At 51.6% G+C, this 19,316-nt stretch overlaps 1 protein-coding gene across 1 annotated transcript in view; it reads left to right on the top strand.

The window, feature by feature from the left end:
• The window catches only part of POLA2 (polymerase (DNA directed), alpha 2, accessory subunit), a 37,013-nt gene extending 18,253 nt beyond the window's left edge, over positions 1 to 18,760 (top strand). The window contains exons 6-18 of the mRNA XM_006901447.1: positions 1,973 to 2,166; positions 3,316 to 3,404; positions 8,249 to 8,404; positions 8,925 to 8,987; positions 9,935 to 9,980; positions 11,436 to 11,560; positions 12,134 to 12,172; positions 12,852 to 12,925; positions 16,259 to 16,367; positions 16,629 to 16,735; positions 17,656 to 17,712; positions 17,927 to 18,053; positions 18,611 to 18,760. Of these exons, the coding sequence (XP_006901509.1) occupies positions 1,973 to 2,166; positions 3,316 to 3,404; positions 8,249 to 8,404; positions 8,925 to 8,987; positions 9,935 to 9,980; positions 11,436 to 11,560; positions 12,134 to 12,172; positions 12,852 to 12,925; positions 16,259 to 16,367; positions 16,629 to 16,735; positions 17,656 to 17,712; positions 17,927 to 18,053; positions 18,611 to 18,760 (1,336 nt within the window). The remainder of the gene's footprint in view (positions 1 to 1,972; positions 2,167 to 3,315; positions 3,405 to 8,248; positions 8,405 to 8,924; positions 8,988 to 9,934; positions 9,981 to 11,435; positions 11,561 to 12,133; positions 12,173 to 12,851; positions 12,926 to 16,258; positions 16,368 to 16,628; positions 16,736 to 17,655; positions 17,713 to 17,926; positions 18,054 to 18,610) is intronic.
• Positions 18,761 to 19,316: the final 556 nt, after the last annotated feature.

Raw genomic sequence — 19,316 nt, 5'->3', positions numbered from 1 at the left:
CAGTCCCCAGTGCCCGCTTGGCTCTGCAGTCCCCAGTGCCCCGTTGGGCTCTGCAGTCCCCAGTGCCCGCTTGGCTCTGCAGTCCCCAGTGCCCCATTGGGCTCTGCAGTCCCCAGTGCCCGGTCCCCACTTGAACGGGGTGAGTGAGCACACTGACCGGGAAGCCCAGTGCTCTGCCCTCCGCTTCCTGTGGAAAATTACTGTTTTGTACAACAATTAAGGAAACTCACTTTTCTTAGGCTCATTTCCTAGATCGGGAACTGATAGCTTCTGTAAAAAACAACCCGTCTATTCAGAAGTCAGGGAGCCTTAGTAGCCCTGCCAGTTGAGGCAAAAAGATTTTCACCTGCTCCTGTCAGTTTTGTATGGTGCTAGGTTTCTTTCTCTCTTTTTTTTCCCAAATCAGAGTATTTCCTTTTCAAGAAAAATGCATGTATCTTTGTAAGGTTGCATAACATGTTTATCCTTCTCCGGTCAGGTTACAGCTAGTTCCCGATCATTTTTCTGTCCCTGTGAAACCACACTGACCTACAGGGTGTTGCAGGCCCACTGCCCCACAGCACGCAACTCCACAGAGATCATGAGCGGGTGGGGGTGGTTATTAAATTCGTAAATGGTGTGTCTCGTATTAGAGAGCATGGCGGGACGGGTTCTGGTGAGCACAAGGGTTTCTAGGTGCTGCCTCGTGAGGGTGTAACGTTAACCTCTGACGGGGATGCCTACTCCCAGGGCCACGGCCACTACCTTGAGCCACATCTGGACTGACCGGAGCTTAAGGCCCCCCAACTCTGCTGCTGAGAGAGGAGACGGCAGCGGTGCAGTCAGCCGGGGAGGGAGTCTGTGGCGTCTGCAGGACATTTGGCCCTTTGTGATCTGCTGCTTGGAGGCTCTTAGGCTGCTCGAGGACATGAACTTTCTTGACTTACAGGGGCGTCTTTAAAGCCCAGTGTAGAGGGATCCTTCCCCTCAGCGAGGCGGAAGCAGCAGTCCATTCTAGAAACCTACTGTCCTCTGACACCTGTTTACCCCTTGACCTCCTGTGAGCACCCCAGAGTTCTTCAGGGAGGGGCCAGGGCAGCCCTACTTTGCCACCCTGTCATTTTCTAACACGCTAATAAAGCTGACGTCAGAAACTGGTTTTGTAATTAATGAAAGTAACTTGTGAATTCCTCAGGAACAGCCTGCCTCAGTGAAGACGTACTCGGGCCTCACGCTGGCTTTCTGCAGCTCGTCTGCGGGCGGGAGGAAGAGGCTGGTGCAGGGGGGGCGGGAGGAAGAGGCTGGTGCAGGGGGGGCGGGAGGAAGAGGCTGGCCCGCAGGGAGCTGCTCCAGGTCACAGGACCCAAAGCCTGTTTTAAGTAGGCCGCTCTGTGAGGTGTGTCACACAACAAAGGACTCAGGCCCCTGTGCTGAAAGGGTTTTGTCATCTCAGCCTCCAGTGACTGAGGAGAAATCCTGTCCCCAGGTGAGCTGTGGAGAACAGCAGTTAACTCACCTGCCTCTCCTCCCTCCAGGGGCAATTTCCTTAATCTCATCTCGTTTTCCCACAAGTTAATTGTAATGGCACATTCCAATTTGAGAAATTTCCTATCCATCAACGTTTGGCTTTCCCACAGTTGAAGACCCAGATGATGCTCTGATGAACTAAAAATTCATGAGGAGAGAAAGAAAATAGTCCTTGACATTTGGTTTTTAAGAAAGGCAGCTAATTGAGGGCTTGTTTACCTTTGTTTTGTTTTAGTGCCACAGTAACTACAATCTTTGTAAATATGTTTCAGTCTCAAAACTTCTCTGAGCATGTTTGCTACCCCTCAGCGTCCCCTTCCCTTCAGACCCCACTTTGCTAACTCCATTCACAGACCGTTTAGCCAGTCTTTGTTCCCATCCCATTTTCAGACGAGAACCTCCCTTCTCCCTCTCTCCCTTCAGATAGGAACCCAGTGCTGATTCTGCTGTTTTCCCTTCCCACTAGTGCTACTCCCTCTCAGAAGTACAGCGCGAGGAGTAACCGTGGAGAAGTGGTCACCTTCTTTGGCTCAGCGCAGGGAGTGTCTTGGTCCGGGAGAGGCGGGGCTGGGAACCTCAGCCTGAAGGTCTTGGGGGACCCAAAGCCACTAACCAGCAGCTACAAATTTATGTTTCAGAAGCTTCCAGACATTCGAGAAGGTGATTGTTCTCCCTTCCTTTTGGTCTCCCTTGATTTTGACAATCCGCATAGGTACAAACTGCCTGCGTGACTTTGGAGAAAGTAGACAAGCCATGCTGGCACCATGAAGTCTCAAGGTTTATCTTTGCGGACACCACATGGTCCATGTCCCTCCTGGTACAAGGACAGGAAGTAACTCTGTCTTAGTTATCTAGTCCTGCTGTGACAGAAATGCCACAAATGGATGGTTTTAACAAAAATGCATTCCCTCACAGTGTAGGAAACTGGAAGTTCAAATTCAGGTCACCAGCTTCAGGGAAAGGCTTTTTCCCTCCCTTCGCCCTAGGGGTGCAGTCCAGCTCCTCTCAGCATCTCTGGGCCTGGTGTTCCCTGGAGCTCTTCGATCTTGGAATCCTTCTTTCCTGGGTCATGAGAGTCTCCTCCTGCCTCTCTGTTGACTGCAGTCCGTTCTCTCCTCCTCTGTTCTCCTTTAACTCTTAGAAAGTAAGATATAGATATAATGATGTGGGTCATTCTGCAGGGAAACTCCTCGGGCCACACCCTGATTAAGATTATCGCGTCCCACCCAAACCCTCTTCTAACTGATTGGCTGGTCACCATCGAGTGTCATTACATCATTACATAGCTGGCAAATTAGATCATTACCTAAGTGTGAAATCGCTGAAAATCATAACCTAGCCAAGCTGACTCATATCTTTGGGGGCCCAGTTCAATTTATGACCAGTAATTCTCCCAAGTCCCATCACTCGGCACTGTATTGCTAGAGAAAAACCATTTCCCAGTAATAAAAACTCAAGCCAAGGAGAGGGGTCCAGTTGGGAGACATGTATGGCCCCTTTCTTGTGGAGAAGGGGAGGCTATCCTCCAGGTTGGCCCTCCCCTGGACCTGAGGGATGACCTGAGGAAAGAGAAGGCTTGGGGTTGCTAGGCCCGCACCACACGACCTCCTGTGGCCCAGTGGGAGACCAGAGAGCAGACAGTTGACTGGAAGCTTGTTTGGAAAAATCTGAGCCAGTTGACCAGATGTCCTGAGCACCTTCCTGCTCCACTGAAATGACTGATTTTACTCCTTCACAATTTGCTGTGTTTTCTCTCCTTGACAAGTCAAGTTTCTTAAATGTATCACTTTCTCACCTCTGGGATTTCAGTTCTGACCTGTAAGATAGAAGAACTTGGCAGTGAACTCCAGGAGCACTACAAGATCGAGGCTTTCGCCCCTGTTCAAGCCCCAGCACAAGTAAGAGTCACACTAATAGTTCTTGCTAATTAACGTGTCTGTAAATTGCGATGATGAGAAGACATCCTTTCTGTCCGCTTGTGTACATTCCAATTAGAGCTGCGATCTTGATAGAAGCCACTCTGATGGGGGCGTTGAAGAGAGACCTGGAAGTGCCGTCTGCACCTGGCTTCACGATCAGAGACCGTTGTTTTCCTCATTGGCCCAGGGTCCTGCACACGAACAGAGAGTGAAGCCTTGTTTCCCTAGTGATAGAAGCTGTGAGGCAGCCGGTCCCCGGGGGGCTTCCCTCCAATAGAATCCTGCACGTGTCAGGACACCAGCAAAGGTCTAGCTGCTGGGTCTTGTTATCCTGACAGTGACCGCAGCCCCTCCTCGTATGATCTCTTATTATATAGAGCACATGCTGCCGATCGCCATTTTACATCTCGGTTTAATTGGGCAGAGGCAGCAGTGCCCCCTCTCTGGGACTCTTTTTTTTTTTTTTCTCTATAATTATATTTTATTAATTTTCATAAACATTTACAGAGATTTTGGGCTTCCACTCATTCATTGTTGCACTATTCTCTCTACCCTCCTCCCAGTTTGTTCTTGTCCAAATGCCACAGTGCTTGTCAAAGCCAGTTCTGATTAATCTTCTTTGTCAGTGTATCCTTTGCCATTCCCTATCACTCCTCCCTGAGAGAGACTTCACCCTGAGTCATAAGGAAAAGGGGATGGCGTATTCTCTTAGCTACTTCCTGCTGAAAAGGGACGCTGTGGGTTTCAGGGTGAAGATCTTCTCTCACTACTCTAAAGGGCCCCTTTGGCAGTAGGAAACACATAGACTATTATGGAGATTGATTTTGGAATTCAGATGCACTCTTATTGATTGTGCTTGGCTGTACATGTTCATATCCTTGAAGATGTATCATGGGGGTGTTGCAACCTAGAAGACACAAATTTGACTAACAAGTTATAAGTACATGAGTCCAAAAATTATGGAAAAGTAAAAGAAAAGATTCTTTCATTGTTTTACAAACCCTCCCCCAGGTCCCCTCCACCATGCAGCCCTCGCTCTAGTCTCCTGTGATGACAGAAATATCTGGGACTCTTTTTTAATGTAAAGAAAGTTCTGCGTTTCTCAGGCACCTCTCATGGTTAAGTGTTGAGCTGCTAACCACAAGGTCAAGGTCAGTCAGTCAGCAGCCACTCCAGGGATTCAGACGTAGTCGTCTGCTTCCATCAGGACTTAGAGGTTTTGTTGTTGTTGTTGTTTTATTTTTTTTTTTTATGTGTGTACTGTCAAATTGTATCTGACTGGTACAGGAGGCGACTGTTCTCCTTCTTCAGCAGAGCATCTGGTGGATTTGAACCACACACCTCTGGGATTGCAGTGCAGTTTCCTGCCACTAGGCCACCAGAGCTCGCCAGGACTTAGAGTTTTGGAAACCCGTGTGTTGTTCTGTTGTGTTGCTGTGAGTCTGAATCTCCTTGACGCCAGTGGGGTTTATTATCATGTGTTCCCTTTCAGAGAACAGTGACCAGTTGGGGAAGATGGACAGAACTGTCACAAAAAGACAGATGTAGCGGGGTGGTGAAAGGAAGGCAAGGATGTACGGTCAGGCAGGAGATTAGACTTGCTTGCTGTAGCCCTGGTGTGGAATAGGACGGAGGAAGCCATGGGGGGAGAGATTTCCGCTCCGTGTAGCAGAGAACTTCCTGCCAAGAGGCGATGTAGCCTGTGGGAAGAACATGGCTCAGTAGCCAGACTTCTGGGCTTTACACCAAGGCGTCACCCACTGTTGGCCGTAGATAACTTACCTAAACTGTTGCTCATTTTTCCTCATCTGGAAAATGGACCTAATAATGGTACAGTCATGGGTCTGAACGCTCACCTTACGGACAGTTGTTATTATTAGGTGCCGTTGACGTGGCACCAATAGCAACTGTCGCCCTCGTTATCTCTACTGTGCTTGAGCCCGTCATTGCTGCAGCTAATCACCCGTCTCACTGAGGGTCTTTCTCCAGGGACTGGCCTTGTCTGAGAATATGCCCTAAAGTGTAGGAGGTATTGCTACAGGTCAAGGACTGCAGCCTTTGATGCAGATTGAAGCTCAACATCAAGAAAACAAAGATTCTCACCATGGGCCAGTTGGCAGCATCACGATAGATGGTGAAGAGATTGAGATTGTTAACACTTTAGCTCGCTCAGCTCCACAAACAACCCTCTTGATACCAGCAGCCAGGAAATCAAAAGATGGATTGCAGTGGGGAAATCTGCTGTCAGGGACCCCTCCAGAGTACTGAAGACAATGGTGTCAGTCTGGAGACTCAGATGCGCCTCCTGATCCAGGCCATGGTCTTCACAGTTGGCTTGCTGTGTGTCAGAAAGCTGGACAATGACTAGGGATGGTAGAAGGAAAATTGATCCTTTGAGCTGTGGTGCTGGAGAAGAGTACTGAATATCCCAAGGACTGCTAGGAGAACCAATAGGTTCATCCTGGAGAGGGTGAAACCGGGTTACTCTTTGGAGACAAGGATTTTTGAAGCTCCAGCTGACATTTGGGCATGTTGCCAGGAGGGACCAGTCCTTGGAGGGGGACATCATGCTTGGAAGGGTGGAGGGACAGCGCAAGAGAGGAAGCCTCCGGATGAAATGGATTGATTCGGTGACTGGGGTAATCGGGTGAGTGTGTCAGAGATGATGAGGCTGGCTCATGACAGAGCAGGGCTCGGAGCTGTCCTACATGGGTCGCTATGAGTCTCAAGTGACTTGATGACACTTAACAACAACATATGAGACTCACCGTCTCTGCTAAGCCACATTTTGGAATTCATTCTTTGGTTTTCCCTACTTATTATCCAACTTTGTCATTCATATGAAGTGATTAAAACTACCGTGGTTTGGGTCAGGCGCACCTTAATCCTAAAAGTGACAGCTAGTACTTGCCCCTTAGTGACATACAAATTTGCCCTAACTTGGATATAGTTGAACTAAGACCTATTTCTAACAAATTTTTAACCCTCCTCACCTTCACTTGCTGCACCAGTGGCTTTTAAGTCATTTAAAGACCACGGTGCACCTGATTCAAGCCATGGTCTTTTCAGTCACCTGTCACACATCTGATAGCTGGTCAGTAAAGAAAGATGACAGAAGAATAGATGCCTTTGGGTTGTGGTGGTAGAGGAGAGTGCCGTGGACTGCTAAAAGAACAAAGAGATATGTCTTGGAGAAAGTGCAGCCAGAGTGCTCCCAGAGGCAAGGATGGTCAAGCTGTGTCGCACATCCTTTGGGCATGTTGCTAGAAGTTCATTGGAGAGGGACATCATGCCGAGAAAGGTGGAGGGACAGTGAAGGAGAGGAAAACCCTCGACCAGGTGGAATGACAAAGTGGCTGCCGCAGGGGGCTCGAGTGTGTGGGAAATGATGAGGGCAGCACAGGACACAGGTCAGGGTTCAGATCTGTTGTTCACAGGGTCACTATGAGTCGTACCCGACGACACCTAACAACCCTGAAGGCTTAGAGTCTTTTCTTGCAGTAGCCAGACCTCCTACAGTGGAGTCAGTGCCCCTCATGGTGACCCCCATCTCGTTCCTGGACTATACATGTTTTCAGGACCCTGCCTCAGCTCTCTCCTTTGGAGCCGCAATCGATTCAAACCTCACTCAATGTCCATTAGCAGCTCAACATGGAACACATGACAGGGTACTTTTTTTTTACATTAAAGTAAGATGTGCCTGATCCAGGCCATAGTCTTTGCAGTTGCTTTCTATGCATCAGAGAGCTAGACAATAACTAGCTATGATAGAGAGTTGATGCCTTTGAGCTGTGGTACCACAGAAGAGTGTTGAATATATATCATGGATTGCCAGAGAACAAACAGGTTTGTCCTAGAGAGGGTGAAGCCAGGCTGCCCCTTGGAGGCAAGGATTCTGGGACTTCGTCTGACATACTTTGGGCATGTTGCAAGGAGGGACCAGTCCTTGGAGAGGGACATCATGCATGGGAGGGTGGAGGGATGGAGAAAGAGAGGGAGACCATTGATGAGGTGGATTGATACAGTGACTGGGATAATGGGGGTAGGTGTGTCAGAGACAGTAAAGTAGGCACAGGATAGAGCAGGTTTCAGGGCTGTTGTACATAGGGTCGCTATGAGTCACAAACAGCACAAAGTAAGGCCACCTGAGAACTGTGTGCACCTGTTGTAACTTGCCTGTAAATTCATCTGAAAGACAGGAAGAGATCTCTGTAACCCTGAGTCTGCCCTGTCCACTTGGGGTTACTGTGGGGTTAGATGAGCTATAGATCGGTGTCTAGTGCTTCATAAGCTCAGCAAGTGTTAGCTGTTATTAACCTCTAGGGGGCCCGAGTGATGCTACAGATTATGTGTTGGACTGCTAACCAAATGATCAGCAGTTCAAACCCACCACCTTCTATTCCGGGGGTGAGACAATGTGTTCCCCAACAACACACAGCCTCAGAAGCCCTCCCTACACGGTGGTTCTGCTCTGCCTGTGGGGTGGACCGCTGTAGTCGGAATCACTGTGATACAGTGAGTTGCTTTGGGGTTACTAACAGTTATAGCTGCCCAGAGATGGGGTGCATGGCCCTAGGGGTTGGGACGTGTACTTGAGAGGCCCACACTGGGGCAGTGCCTGGCAGGGACTCAGGCATTGTGGGTGGGTGGACGAGCTACCTCAGCATCCTTCAAGAGCTCTGACCCTGAGAAACAGCGACGTGCAGGGGCTTCTTGGGGTCTGAAGCTTCCAGGAAGGGTTAGCCCTTGTTGGCGTTGGTTTTCCAGTCACCCTGTGGCCTCGTTGTTCGCTTTCCTGTTCTCACATGCACCCCTCTGCACAGGAGCCGGTCACCCTGCTGGGCCAGATTGGCTGTGATAGCAACGGCAAGCTCAACTCCAAGTCCGTGATCCTGGAGGGAGACCGGGAGCATTCCTCAGGTGCTCAGATCCCGGTGGATTTATCAGAGCTCAAAGAATACTCTCTATTTCCTGGACAGGTAAGATCGAGTCCCATCTACTGGATGGGAGTGTGTGGTTTACGTTACAGAGCGGATGGAGCTCGGCCCTCAGAACAGGCCCTTTGTGGTGAGGCCGCTGCTCCTGCGATCGCTCTGTGCTGGCCATGCTAACACGCTCGACCTGGCGCACGCCGTGACCGGGCCTGCCTCCTGGCCTGTGTGCACTGAGCCGGGCCCGGGCCTGCTGCCCAGGTTAGAATGCCGTCTCTACCCATCATGGAATTGCGGGCAGGTTACTGCGCCTCTCGAAGCCACTCTGTTCTCATCTGTAGAATGGAGCTAATAATTCTTACCTCATTGGATTACTGTGAAGATGAGGCCATTCCTGTAGAGTGTAATTATCATCACTACTAGAAGCCTCTGTTTATTTTCTAGATTGCCCCACATTTACAATTAGAACTAGACGCTAGCTGGGGAGTAGTTTTGACCATGTCACAGTAATGCCTTCCAGACTCTCATCTACCGCAGTTCTAACTGTCGTGTTTTCTTCTTGTCTCAGGTTGTAATTATGGAGGGAATCAACCCCACTGGCAGAAAACTGGTCGCCACCAAGCTGTACGAGGTAACTCCACCTTTCCTCCTGGCTCTTTCTAAACTTAGGATGGTGACCAAACCGCTTTACCTCTAGTTAGGAAGCCCTTTCTTTCTGCAAGGGATTCTCATGAATGTTTGAGCCTGTGTGTGTCTGACAGTCTCTATCACAGTCATTGACCTCTGCCATGGTAACACAACAGCAGCCGTCAACAACCCATCCGTAAACGAGGGTGGATATGTTCCTATAAAAGTTTATTTATAAAAGTGAGCTTCAACTAGATTTGCCTCGCAAACCCCAACGTGCCGGCCAGATCTAGGCAGTAATCCAAGATTTTAAAAGTGTGAGGAGAACTTTGCTCCCAGCCTTGCTCAGAGCATCCAGGCATCTGTTCTGCTCCCACCCTTTGCTCAGTGACTTCTTACGGAGCCCAGGTGGTGTAGAGGGTTAAGAGTTTGTCTGCTGATCAACAATTTGGTAGTTTGAACACACTCAGAGCCATTTCAAAGGAGAAAGATCTGCAATCTGCCATAAAAAATAACCCTAGCCCACTGCCATCGGTCAATTCCAAGGCCTGTCAACTGCCCCTTGGGTTTCCAGGGGGGGGACTACCCATCCTTCTTCCCTAGAGAGGCTGATGGATTCGAACTGCCAACTTCCCAGCAGCAAACCATTGTTACACATGGTCCACCAGGGCTCCTGCCTGTGGAAGCTGCCTAGGACACCGTCGGGCCGGCCTGCCCTGTTACATGGGCTTGCTATGAGTTCTGTTAATTTGATGGCATTAACAACAGCTGCGACTTCCCGTTATATGTGCTGCTTTGTCGCTCTGTCACTTGGATCAGTCTAGACTATGGCCCATGAGCTTGAGTTTGCAAGACACTTAGCCCTCCCCTTCCCACTGTTTCATGCACCCACCCCTCTCCCCAAAGGTGAGGTTAGGCAGTTGACCTCAGTATGGCTTTTCTCTTTTTAAGGGAGTACCACTTCCCTTTCATCAGCCCACTGAAGAAGATGATGGAGGTAAGTTTTAGTTTAACAGATTTTTTTTGCCAGCTCTGAGGGTGGTGGACAAGAAGGCTCGGAGTAGGGCTCTCAGGAGTCCAAGCTGAGGAGAGTGGACTGGCGGGTGGTGGAGGGCACAACTAGGCTGGCAGTCCCACAAACCCTTGTCAGAGGCCGAGGGTCTGAACCTGGGGCGCGTTGCTGATGTGCTCACCTCGGTCTGACAGCAGAGATTATCATTTACAGATGAAGGCTTAACAGGTGTTTGCAGGTTGCTTTGAGATAGAAAGCTTAAAAAATTATTTCTTGCTCCTGTGATGTCTAGCACTGGGCTCCGATCACCCCTGAGGACACAGTGCCCCCCAGGACCTTTGACACCTGGGGATCTGAGAGGCCCTGGATCGAAAAAACTATTTCTCCAAATGCAATGTGACATCTTGATTTGGATCCTAGAGGAGAAAAGAACATTGGAGGGGATGACAAATAGAGTCAGGAGTTTAGATGACAGTCATGGACCAGTGTTAATTCCCTAGTTTTGACGCACAGCAGAATTCTCCATCCATGTGGGAGACACAGATTTAGATTCCAGCCAGAACACCTCCTGTGTATCTCCTCGTCTGCCAGGTGCTTGCACATTGCTGTGACGCTGATCAAGTTTTAGTGGAGCCTGTAGACTAGGAGGAAAGGCCTGGCAACGCCCTGCTGAAACCTGTAGATCACCGTGGTCCTGTCTGACCGGTCATGGGTGTAGCAGGTGACCGGACAATGCTTCATTCAGGTGTATGCTGAGTGGCTCAGAAGCCAGGGCCAACTTGAGGCAGCTAACACAACCGTACACACACACCGCGGCAGATGCAATGCCCAGGAATCCAGTCCACTACCTCGGTGGAAAAGCTCGGAGTCATCAGTCAACACAAAGCTGTTGTTAGTTGCTGTCAAGCCAATTCAGAGCTCAGACCCTTTTTTTTTTTTTTTTTAATTTTTTATTTGTTTTTGTGTGAGTGTACCGTCAAATCAGATCTGACTGGTACAGGAGGAGACTGCCCCTCCTTCCCCTGCAGAGCATCTGGTGGATTCGAACCGTGCGCCTCTGGGATTGTAGTTGCAGCTCCTTACCACTAGGCCACCAGAGCTCCCCAGAGCTGTGACCTTTTGAAGCGGTTCACCACTCTTTACTTCCCAGGGTTTGAACTGTCATCCTTGACATTAGTCACCCATGCCCTAACTATTTACTCCACTCAAAACCTCAGCCTGCGGCCCCCCAGGGTGAAATTATCTGCCCATCTGCCTGTCTCTGCCACCTGAGGGAATAGTCTTTGAGGATGAGGATGAGCTGTTACATCTGTGAGTCCCAGAGTTGTTCCCTCTAAAGAGGTTTCTGATGAATTTAACTCAGTCGCATTTGTGTTCTGTCTTCTCCCATCATTCTAATACCAGTTATTAAGCAAGATCTTGGCATCCTTTCTGTCTTAGATTTTGAACAGAGAATGGTTCTGATTGCCTGCGGGCCCTACACCACTTCAGACAGCATCACATATGACCCCCTGCTGGACCTGGTCACTGTCATCAACCACGACCGGCCCGATGTCTGCATCCTGGTAGGAGGCCCTTGTGGGGCCACCTATAAGAAAACTGGGGAAATCATCCCTAGTGGGGTTCTCAAAAGCAGCCCTGGTGACTTAGTGGGTTAAGTGTTAGACTTTTAGCCAGAAAGTCGATAGTTCAAACCCATCATTTACTCCTCGGGAGAAAGATGGGGCGGTCTGCTCTAAAGACTTTGGACCGTGGACTCTATGGGCAGTTCTGCTCTGTCCTCCAGGGTCTCCACCAATCAGCTCAGCAGCTGTACTTTGGGCTTTGAGTGGAGAAGTGCATGTGGTCCACCAGCCCTCACTAAATCCTTTGCATCACCCTTCACACCTGTCCAGGGTTCTCACCTCTGTCTCCTTGCTCCAGCCAGTTCAGGGCACGACTCCTGGCACTGAGGTGTGTTTCCCTTTGCTGGGTGTGAAAAGACAGTATAAGGCCCGTATGATGGGCAGTCTTATGGTGCTCTGTCTGCATCTGCTAACACCAGGCCCTGCAGACAGCCAGGCTGGGTCAGGTGGGCACGTGCCAGAAGGGCCCTCTAGAAGCTTAACACTGTTTCTCCCCCTCGGGCTTCCGTGCAGTTTGGACCGTTCCTTGACGCCAAGCACGAGCAGGTGGAGGTGAGTGGGACGGGTTGAGGGTAGGACTGTGTGACACCGAATGCAGTCGAGGCCTCAGTGTCACTGTCACCTTTCAGATTATCCCAGCATCTGAGACACTCCTCAAACCACCCCCGTAGCCATCCAGAAAACTTGTAGAACGTAGCATGTATATAGAGACAATCAATTCAGGGATTGTTCACCAGAACACATGTCTGTCTGGAAATTGGGAGGAGAGTATCCCTAGATCCCTCTGGTGTCCCTTTGTTTGTGACATATGACACAGAAGCACACGAGTTCTCCCAGGTGTAGTGGCCACAGGTTGCAGGGCTGGGAAGGTCCCTCGCAGCTGCCTTCCTCCTGATGACTCATGCCAGGGTTTTCTGAGTTTTGACACAGGGCCCCGCCACCCCACTGTTGGGGCCAGCCGTCCTGGGCTTTTTATCAGGCAGATTTCTCCAGAAAAGATTGCAAAACACACTTCCTTTCAGCCTTTCTCATAACTTACATCCAAGATGAATCATTCCCACCCCGCCCACCTGTCTCCTGCCTCACACTCAGCTCTGCTCCCAGGACGGGGCCCTGCTGTCCCTCTCCACCCCTGGCTTGGTGGCTGGTCCCGAGAGTCTGTAAATGACTGTCAGAACTGAAATAATTGCCAAGCACGGGTTCCCAGAGCATCTCCTTTCCTTCCTTCCAGAACTGTCTGCTCACGAGTCCGTTTGAGGATGTCTTCAAGCAGTGTCTCCGCACCATTATCGAAGGGACCAGAAGGTCAGAATCCAGAACGCTGGGCCAAACCTTTGCTTCTCGGGTTTTCCCACTAAGACGCTGAGCTGTTCAGAAGTAGTGATAGGTCAGCCCTGTTTGTTCTTTTGAATTTCAGAAATCGGCTAGAACTCTTGAACTTCAAGTGCAAGAGAGATCTTTGGAAAACACAAAGCTAAACATGCTTGAAAGAAAATGTTTCCACTTTCTTTCTCCCCATCCCCTGGCTCTCCCCTTCCTTTCTTCCTTCCCTCTCTCACTTGCTTTTGCATAAACTTGTGGGAATCTTCCTGGGAGGAGTCTGAGAGGGTCTAGTGACTCACACAGCAACACTCTTGAGGATCTAAACATCCCATGGTGTGAGTGATGCAGGGCTAGGCCTGGTGCTTGCCCTGGTCAGTGCTGCCCTTTGCTTCGCCGAAGTGAGCAGTGACCAGAGTGACCCCTGAGGTGAGGTGGGCCCCTTGAATCGTTGCCATCCGCCACATGGAAGGAGCTGTGAGCCTTCACATCAGTGATGACAGAGACGTGCAGTTCTAATCTGGGAGAGGAGTCCCTGCTCCCGGAAGAGCCCAGAGCCAGAATAGAAAGTGCTGCCGGAAGCTGACATCCCCTTCCCCCGTCGACCAGAGCCTCCTCTGGGTTGGGAGAAGCTGCCTGGATGTGCTGGCGCTTCCCCTCCTGGGATCCGCCTGCCTGTATCTGAGCCCGGAAAAAGCAAACATTCCTGAGGCTAAGCTTTTCAAAACAAGTCTGTAACAAAGGTGGCTTTTAAAACAAGATGTATAATCTTCCATCCCTTAGCCATGAGGACTGATCCCAGGATTGATTCATTGTAACACTACGTCACACGAGCAGAGGGGTGTGCAGAAGCAAACAGAGGAGAAGAGCACCCCTAACTCTCGCTTCAGTCAAAGGACTGGGCTGGGCGGTGGCAGGCACGGCTGAGTCCACGCTTCCCGCCCTCATCTCCCTGCTCCTCGGGACCCCGCCTGTCACCCTTGCTCTCTGGGAGCACAAGGTCTAGGCAGCGTGGGCTGGGAGCCTTGGCTTTGAGTTTGGACTCTTGGCTTTTTTTACTCCCCATCTGAAGTGGCAGTGGCAGCAGTGATGTAAACAAAGAACAAGCCGGACATTGTCACCCACGGATGAGTGCCCAGCACCACCAGGCACTTTCATCAACAGCCAGCAGGGGCCCTCGGGAGGGAGCCGCCCCACTCTTCCAAAAAAGAGCCGATCAGTGCCCCTCAGTTAGAGAACTTGTTTTCATCCCTCAGCAGCCGAGATGCCAGATATCGCTGATAGCAGAAGGCAGGACAGGCCGAGGGGAGCCCTTGGCCCGCCCGAGGCCCCGCCCACACGGTGCAGGAACTGCAAGCTGAGCATAGCTGGAATTTTCTCCGCACCCTCCCCCTGCAGCCAGTTATAACCCGGAGTGCGAGGGCAGTTCCTCTTTAACTGTTGCAGCCCCACTGCCTCCAAGCGATTGGGTCATGACGCCTACACCTCAGGCCCCTTGTCCCTCAGAATCAGAGATCTGGAGCACTGACTGGTCCAGACCAATCCCTCCCACACGCACCCCACTGGGACCGGACTCTTGCTCCCACATTGATGAGCATAGATGCGGAGGGTCCTCTTGTGAAATTTTCAGCGTAAAGGGAAACACAGTTAATATTCAAAGGTGCTTGGTCTCCGGGTGCTCATTTCCTGCTGCCCAAGTCTCTCTTCTCACTTTCTTTTTTTTTTTTTTTTTTTTTTTTTTTTCTCTTCTCACTTTCATCAGCGTCATAAACAGGTGGTGAGAGGCAGCCATTGCTGCCCTGAAGGACAGAGTCGGACTGCCTATGAGTTGGCAAGACTATAATCTTTACGGGGGCTCTGGTGGCGTAGTGTAGGGTCCACAATCCCAAAGGCACGCAGTTCAAGTCCCAGCTGCTCCGGGGGAGAGAGATGAAACCTCCTGATGAGGTTTAAACATGCCCCAGAGCCACACTTGAGGCCGGTCTGGTCTATGGGGCCCCTCTGTCAAGGACGGCCGGCACCGAGGCAACCGGGTCCTTTCCCTCGCTCTTTGTGTGGTGAGGACGACAGACAGTTGGCCCTGGAGTTAATGGCCCTTCCCGGCACTTAGATGCCGTAACCCTAGAGACTCTCCTTCTGCCACCATCACGGGGGCCATCTGCTGTCATCAGTGCTTTCACTGTCGCTGCTAAACGTTCCTTTCCTTTTCATCTGTTGTGAACTGAAAACAGGGCATCTCTTTGCTCTGAGGGGTGGGTGGGGGGAGAAGCTGGTAGTGTGGTCCCCCCTCTGTGTGTGTGTGTTTGACCAAGGCTTCAGTTTGATCCCAGAATTACAGAGCTGTACTGAGAGACAAGCAGCGTGCCTGGCTTCTCCTAGCAGAGCCCCCCTCGGCTCTGGCTTCTTCAGCCCGTTAGGTGTGTACGATGCCCACGGGTGACGTCTGTCAGACACGATGCTGACTTCCCACTGGCTCGGGCTGTGGTGCCTTGGGACCCCATGTTTTCTGGCTCCCCCTCTTCTCTGTGATCTGAGTTGAAGAAGAGTGTCACGGGCGATGGTGAGCTGGGCGTGTAACCCCGAATCTGAGTGCCCTCCAGCTGCAGTGCCCACCAGAAGTAGATCCTGCTTTATCTTGTTGCTGTCGAGCAGATTCCGGCTCTTCACAACCCTGAAGGACAGAGTCGGACTACCTATGAGTTGGCAAGACTATAATCTTTACGGGGGCTCTGGTGACATAGTGTAGGGGCCACAATCCCAAAGGCACGCAGTTCAAGTCCCAGCTGCTCCGGGGGAGAGAGATGAAACCTCCTCCTGTGCCGTGTGCTGCCTGTGAAAGGTCAGCTCTGGGTCGCTTTGACTCAAGGACACACAACAACAACCTTTCTGGGAACACTTTCCATGAGAGCCACGTCTTTCTCCTGTGGAGCCGCTGATATGTTCCCAAGCTAGCACTTCACTGCTGCACCACCAGGGCCCTTTATTTTGCCTCGTGTTGTTGGGCTGCACTCAGAGCGACTGTAAACACAACAGAGTAAAACACCTTCGGATCCTGCAGCTCTAAAGTCCACTCTGCAGCCACAGCCTCAGTCCATCTTATTACGGGTCTTTGTCGGGGCACTGACCCCTCCTAACAATAGACCTAAAATATGTGAGGCCAGATTTCACCCTCCTCACTCTTAGGAACATTCTGGAAGTCTTCCTGGAAGTGGGCCCTTGTGTTGTCCAGCTTTGACATTGTAAGGCTGTTGTCCAGCTGTTCTAACTCAAGGGTGTTCACTTTTCACCTTTGTTTTGTTTGTTTTCTTTCCAAACCAGCTCTGGCTCCCACCTCGTGTTTGTCCCTTCGCTGAGAGACGTGCACCACGAGCCCATCTACCCACAGCCTCCTTTCAGCTACACGGATCTGTCCAAAGAAGACAAAAAGGTACTTGCAGCCCTCCTCAGCCAGCAGCAGTCAGAACCACGACAGGCCTTGGGGGGACCAGCTCTGTCCCCTGAGTGCAGAATGGGGCCGCCCTTCCAGGCTTGCCTGGAGCCAGAGTCCAAACCGTTTCTTCAGCAGGCAGACGTGTTGCTGCTTTTGCTGTGAATCAGCTTGGCTTCCCTTGGAGAATCTCCACTTTTACAGGAAGTTCCTAAGTTTGTTGTTAAAATCTGTGTTCATGTCACCCCCTTCTCATTGCAGCGAGTACAGTTCGTGTCCGATCCCTGCAGCCTCTCCATAAATGGGGCCGTCTTTGGCTTGACGTCCACGGACCTGCTGTTCCACATGGGGTCGGAGGAGATCAGCAGGTGAGGCGTGCGCCAGCCCAGCGGCTGCACCTTGTGCTTTGGCTGGGCCGTGGACATCCAGGAGCTGCCAGACCAAGAGGGGGGGCTCTGGGGGCTGTGGCGCTGCCTGAGAGGTGGCACTTCACTCATGGTTCAAATGCACACGCGGCTCTGCAGGAGGATGGGCCTTCTCCTCCTGTGCAGTTTACAGCCTCTGAAAACCCGCTGTAGGCTCAGCTTTGAGTCGGTTTTGACTGGTCAGCAGTAAGTTGAGTTTTGAGTCACTGGAGCAGGCGGGACCAGCAGCATTTCACGCCATGTCCTTGGGCTGTCTGTGCCCAGTGGACGTGGTTGATGAATGCATTTCTGTCACTGCTGGTCCACACAGTGGAAGACTCCTAAGGACACATATTCTGTCTTTGTCCTTACGCTGTAGTCATGCTTGTTCTCTGCACACTTTCCTGTGGTGCCATCTTCACATCCCAAACATGTGACTTCAACAAATGCAACGTTTGTGGCTTAATCAAATGTCCTTCAAAGGGAATAGTGGCCTGGGGATGTACTAGAAAAGTTTCCTCCATCCCACTGACAAGGGAGGGAGAGTTCAGAGCAGTTCACGTGTTCGTTGAGCTGGGTGTATGTTGGCTGTGGGTGAGAGTGGATGAGAGGCCTGGTCCCGGCTGCATGCTCGACTCCCGGTGGTACAGACTGGCTAAGGACCTTTCACAGTCTTTCTGTCCTCCACCCAGGGTTCCTGCCTCCCTTCTTGCACGGGAACAAATGGAGAAACTGATGGGAGGGTCTTTGCCGTTACTGCTGCCCCTCGGCCGCTCAGCTTCTGTCTAGTTTACTAAACCCTTTGTTCCTCCCTGTGAGGAGGCAGGAGCGGGGAAATCCAGGTTCTGTGTTTGTTCCATGTGTTGCTTTTCTTCTGTCCCCAGTTCTGGAACCTCAGACAGATTCAGCCGCATACTCAGACACGTCCTGACCCAGCGGAGGTGAGCTCCCTGCTGGGATGGCCTGCCCCCCACCAAGAGATGACTTTGGGGTCACAGAGCTAAGCTGTGAGGAACGTGGAGGTCAGGGAGCGTCACCCTGTGGTGCCAAGGCTGCCTTCTGTGCCACCTCGAGCAGATAGAGAACGTGGAGGGGATCTGGGGCCCGTCCCTGGGTTAGCAGCTGTTGACCGCTTGACTGTTTCTGTCCCTGTAGCTACTACCCACTCTACCCTCCTCAGGAGGACATGGCCATTGACTACGAGCACTTCTATGCCTACGCCCAGCTGCCTGTCACCCCTGACGTCCTCATAATCCCATCAGAGCTGAGGTATTTTGTGAAGGTAGGTTTGAACGTGTTACTTTTTCCGGAATCATCTCTGGTTTACTTCTAGGTCCCCCAGTGCTTGCTCTTCAGGGCTCTGCTGACAGCGGCGGAGTCTCCTAGCCCAGCACTGGGTGGGACTAGACAAATCTGCCCGTGAAATGCGCAAATGGAGCTACCCAGTGCCCTCCTGGTCTCCGTCCACCCAGCCTTGGGACCCCAGTCAGTGGGTCCACCCCCAGCCGTTGCTGTGACTCTGGGTGGGCTCAGCTGTGACCCCTTGGAAGAGGCTCCTGGTTTGGGGCTCCCAGCACCCTCCTCCACCCCAAGACCCCGTTGCTGGGATTAGGTGCCTCCCCTTGGGCTGACGGCCCTCGTGCCAGGTCACCTCATTCTTCATTGTGCTCCAGAGATACAGAAGGCTGAGTTCACGTCAGGGTGGCCAGTTTGACTTAAAATATGTTTAATTGCCTTATTCCCGTTCAGAGGATCCTCTCTGAGATCTCACCATTATCCGACTTTGTCACATAAGGATATTGGCCCCCAGTTAATGTTGGCCTCTGCTCTCCTCCCCAGGACGTCCTCGGCTGTGTCTGTGTGAACCCTGGGCGCCTCACCAAAGGGCAGGTGGGGGGCACCTTTGGTCGACTCTACCTCAAGAGACAGCCGGCAGGTGGAGACAACAGGCAGAGTCCGTGTGTCGCTGTCCAGGTGGTCAGGATCTGAGCGTGTGGCCCTCGCAGACGTCTGAGCCCCCAGGAGGCATCAGTTCCAGACCTGCAGACAAGAGAGAAAGAAGCAGCCAGTGTGGAGCAAGGGCTGTGGGCCCGCGCCTGGACGACCGTGTGCAGCTGGCCACCAGTGGTCGTTTCTCAGTGACTCCAAGGCCAAGGGGGGACCAGCGGCCTGGTGCCCTTCCCATGTGCATCAAACGCAGGACTAACTTTTGGAGAAATAAAACCACATTCTGAGTGTGTAGTTTCTTCCACTCTTCCTTCTTCCTGAATGTTCCTTGCTTGACGTTCCCCAGAAGGTAGAGCACAGTCTCACTGCCCTGTCAGCCATCACCCCGGTGGACCCAGCCCTCCTCAGGCAGCTCCAGGGAGCAGATGGCATCTGACAGGAGGTGCGCTGGACTCCGGCCGAGGGGCTGGCCTGTGGAGTGAGCTTCTGGCTGCTTGCCCGGCCTCCCCAAGCGGCCCCCACATGTGTGCTGTGGTCCTGGCCTGACCCCACCATCTGGAGAGAAGGCCTCAGAGCTGTTCCAAAGCTGGATTCCAAG

Source organism: Elephantulus edwardii, unplaced genomic scaffold (assembly GCF_000299155.1).
Source record: "Elephantulus edwardii isolate Elephantulus edwardi_28Jun2011 unplaced genomic scaffold, EleEdw1.0 scaffold00328, whole genome shotgun sequence".
Classification (NCBI taxonomy): domain Eukaryota; kingdom Metazoa; phylum Chordata; class Mammalia; order Macroscelidea; family Macroscelididae; genus Elephantulus; species Elephantulus edwardii.
This window is presented reverse-complemented; position numbering and strand designations above follow the sequence as displayed.